Source organism: Propithecus coquereli, unplaced genomic scaffold (genome assembly GCF_000956105.1).
Source record: "Propithecus coquereli isolate 6110/MARCELLA unplaced genomic scaffold, Pcoq_1.0 Scaffold5, whole genome shotgun sequence".
NCBI classification, from domain to species: domain Eukaryota; kingdom Metazoa; phylum Chordata; class Mammalia; order Primates; family Indriidae; genus Propithecus; species Propithecus coquereli.
Window position 1 is genome coordinate 5,473,164 of NW_012150840.1, and position 3,505 is coordinate 5,476,668.

At 35.9% G+C, this 3,505-nt stretch overlaps 1 protein-coding gene across 1 annotated transcript in view; it reads left to right on the top strand.

The window, feature by feature from the left end:
• The window catches only part of ZBTB1 (zinc finger and BTB domain containing 1), a 17,802-nt gene extending 14,535 nt beyond the window's left edge, over positions 1-3,267 (top strand). The window contains exon 2 of the mRNA XM_012656175.1: positions 981-3,267. Within this exon, the coding sequence (XP_012511629.1) occupies positions 998-3,139 (2,142 nt within the window). The 5' untranslated portion in view covers positions 981-997 and the 3' untranslated portion in view covers positions 3,140-3,267. The remainder of the gene's footprint in view (positions 1-980) is intronic.
• Positions 3,268-3,505: the final 238 nt, after the last annotated feature.

Consider the following 3,505-nt stretch of genomic DNA (forward strand, 5'->3'; position numbering starts at 1 on the left):
TTTAAATAGAATTTTTTTCTATGGAAAATTTCAAACATAGACAAAAATAGAATTATAATTATCTCCTAGCTTCAATAGTTATCAACACACAGCCAATCTTACATCATCTATAGCTCCCACACCCAACCCCTTTATTTTGAAGCATATCTCAGATATATCATTTCATCTATAAATTCTTCAGTATGTATATCTAAAAGATAAGGACTCTTCTTTAACACAACCAAAATACCTTTATTACACTTTAAAAATTAGCTAAATACATCCTTATCATCTAAGAAGTTTTTAGTACACTATAATCTAGTTATTAACTTGCAATTTAAGTTGCCATTTTATTTACTGTCATTGTTCATATCCTTCAAATTCTTTTAAATTAATATCTTTTTCCTTTCAAATTTAGTATACATTTTTTCCCCAAGAGTTGTAATGAAACCAAAATTATAGTTTTTGCTTTTGATACCTTTGTTCAGTATGAAAAATCTGAATAAATGGCTGAGTATCTTCATCTTCAAATTTTAAAAAATGATTCAGGAATATATTAATAGTGTTGTTTTACTACATTAGAATGGAAAGCTATTCATATCTTTTTTTTTCTTTTGAGACAGGGTATCTCTTGTTGCCCCAGCTAGAGTGCTGTGGTGTCATCAGAGCCCACTGCAACCTCAAACTCCTGGGCTCCAGTGATCCTCCTGCCTCAGCTTCCCAAGTACCTGGGACTACAGGCATGTGCCACTGTGACTGACTAATTTCTCTGCTTTTTGTAGAAACGGGGTCTTGCTCTTGCTCAGGCTGGTCTTGAACTCCTGAGCTCAAGTAATCCTCCCAAAGTGCTAGGATTACATTCGTGAGCCACTGTGCCTGGCCCTATTCATATATTGATTATAACAGCAATATCACAAAAGTCACAAATCATGATAAAAATTACTTTTTTCCAAGTGCTTTTCTCATATCTTGTCTGACGTTAATATTTTTGTTTTACATAGGTCTCTAATTATAGAAGATGGCAAAGCCCAGCCACAGCAGCTACGTCCTTCAGCAGCTAAACAACCAAAGAGAATGGGGTTTTCTCTGTGACTGTTGTATTGCAATTGATGACATTTACTTTCAAGCACACAAAGCAGTTCTAGCTGCCTGCAGCTCCTATTTTAGAATGTTTTTCATGAACCATCAGCATAGTACTGCACAACTGAATCTCAGCAACATGAAAATTAGTGCAGAGTGTTTTGATCTTATTTTGCAATTTATGTATTTAGGAAAAATTATGACAGCTCCATCCAGTTTTGAGCAGTTTAAAGTGGCAATGAACTACCTACAGCTGTACAATGTTCCTGACTGCTTAGAAGACATACAGGATGCAGATTGTTCTAGTTCAAAATGTTCATCTTCTGCTTCCAGCAAACAGAACAGCAAAATGATATTTGGGGTAAGAATGTATGAAGATACTGTGGCTAGAAATGGCAACGAAGCCAACAGGTGGTGTGCAGAGCCAAGTTCAACGGTAAATACACCGCATAATAGAGAGCCTGATGAAGAGTCTTTACAATTAGGTAGTTTTCCTGAACCACTGTTTGAAGTATGTAAAAAAAGTTCCGTGTCCAAATTATCTACTCCAAAAGAACGTGTGTCACGACGCTTTGGACGGAGTTTTACTTGTGATAGCTGTGGATTTGGCTTTAGTTGTGAAAAATTATTAGATGAGCATGTGCTAACCTGTACTAACAGACATTCATACCAAAACTCAAGATCCTACCACAGAATAGTCGATATGAGAGATGGAAAAGACAGTAACATCAAAGCTGAATTTGGTGAAAAGGATTCTTCTAAAACATTTTCTGCACAGACGGACAAATACAGAGGAGACACAAGCCAGGCTGCTGATGATTCAACTTCAACCACTGGAAGCAGAAAAAGTAGCACAGTGGAGTCTGAAATAGCCAATGAAGAAAAAAGCAGAGCTGCTGAGAGGAAAAGAATCATCATCAAGATGGAGCCAGAAGATATTCCTACAGATGAACTGAAAGACTTTAACATTATTAAAGTTACTGATAAAGACTGTAATGAATCCACTGACAATGATGAATTAGAAGATGAACCTGAAGAACCGTTTTATAGATACTATGTTGAAGAAGATGTCAGCATTAAAAAAAGTGGTAGGAAAACTCTAAAACCTCGTATGTCAATAAATGCTGATGAAAGAGGTGGTTTAGAAAATATGAGGCCCCCTAACAATAGCAGTCCGGTACAAGAGGATACTGAAAATGCATCTTGTGAGCTGTGTGGCCTCACAATAACTGAGGAGGACCTGTCATCTCATTACTTAGCCAAACACATTGAAAATATCTGTGCATGTGGTAAATGTGGACAAATACTTGTCAAGGGTAGACAGCTTCAGGAACATGCTCAAAGATGTGGAGAGCCCCAAGATCTGACAATGAACGGGTTAGGAAATACTGAGGAGAAAATGGACATGGAAGAGAATCCTGATGAGCAGTCTGAAATAAGAGATATGTTTGTTGAAATGTTGGATGATTTTAGGGACAATCATTACCAGATAAACAGTATCCAAAAAAAGCAGTTATTTAAACATTCGGCCTGTCCTTTTCGATGTCCTAATTGTGGCCAGCGTTTTGAAACCGAAAATCTAGTGGTTGAACATATGTCTAGCTGCCTAGATCAAGATATGTTTAAGAGTGCCATGATGGAAGAAAATGAAAGAGATCACAGACGAAAGCATTTTTGTAATCTGTGTGGCAAAGGATTTTATCAGCGGTGCCACTTAAGGGAACACTATACTGTCCATACTAAGGAAAAACAGTTTGTTTGTCAGACATGTGGAAAGCAATTTTTAAGAGAACGTCAGTTGCGACTGCACAATGATATGCACAAAGGCATGGCCAGGTATGTCTGTTCCATTTGTGATCAAGGAAACTTCAGAAAACATGACCATGTACGGCATATGATTTCTCATTTATCTGCTGGTGAGACTATATGCCAGGTCTGCTTTCAGATATTCCCAAATAATGAACAGTTGGAGCAGCACATGGATGTTCACCTGTATACATGTGGAATATGTGGAGCAAAATTTAATTTGAGGAAAGATATGAGATCACATTATAATGCCAAGCATTTGAAAAGAACCTAAGTGATTTTTCTACTGTACTAATGTTTAGTTGATAGCAGACAAAACACCAAAGCAAAGGATATGAGCTATTTAGAAATTGATTTTATAAGATGAATTGTTCGAAAAAAATTTCAAGGCCCTTTTACCTTTAATATTTTTGTTTAGGATCTTAAGTATCTACATTTTAGGCATTAAATGTTTATCATTTTTGTTGTTTCTTAATAGAATTTATTGTTTTTAGTTTTTCTTAGCTATGATTAAAATTACTTTTAAATGTAGACTACAAGTGGTTGTTACCCCTTCAATGACTATTAAACTTTAGTTTTTTATCAATAAGGTGATGACTTCACTATTTCTATGTGTTTTTTTTTGAAGGTTATCCTGTGA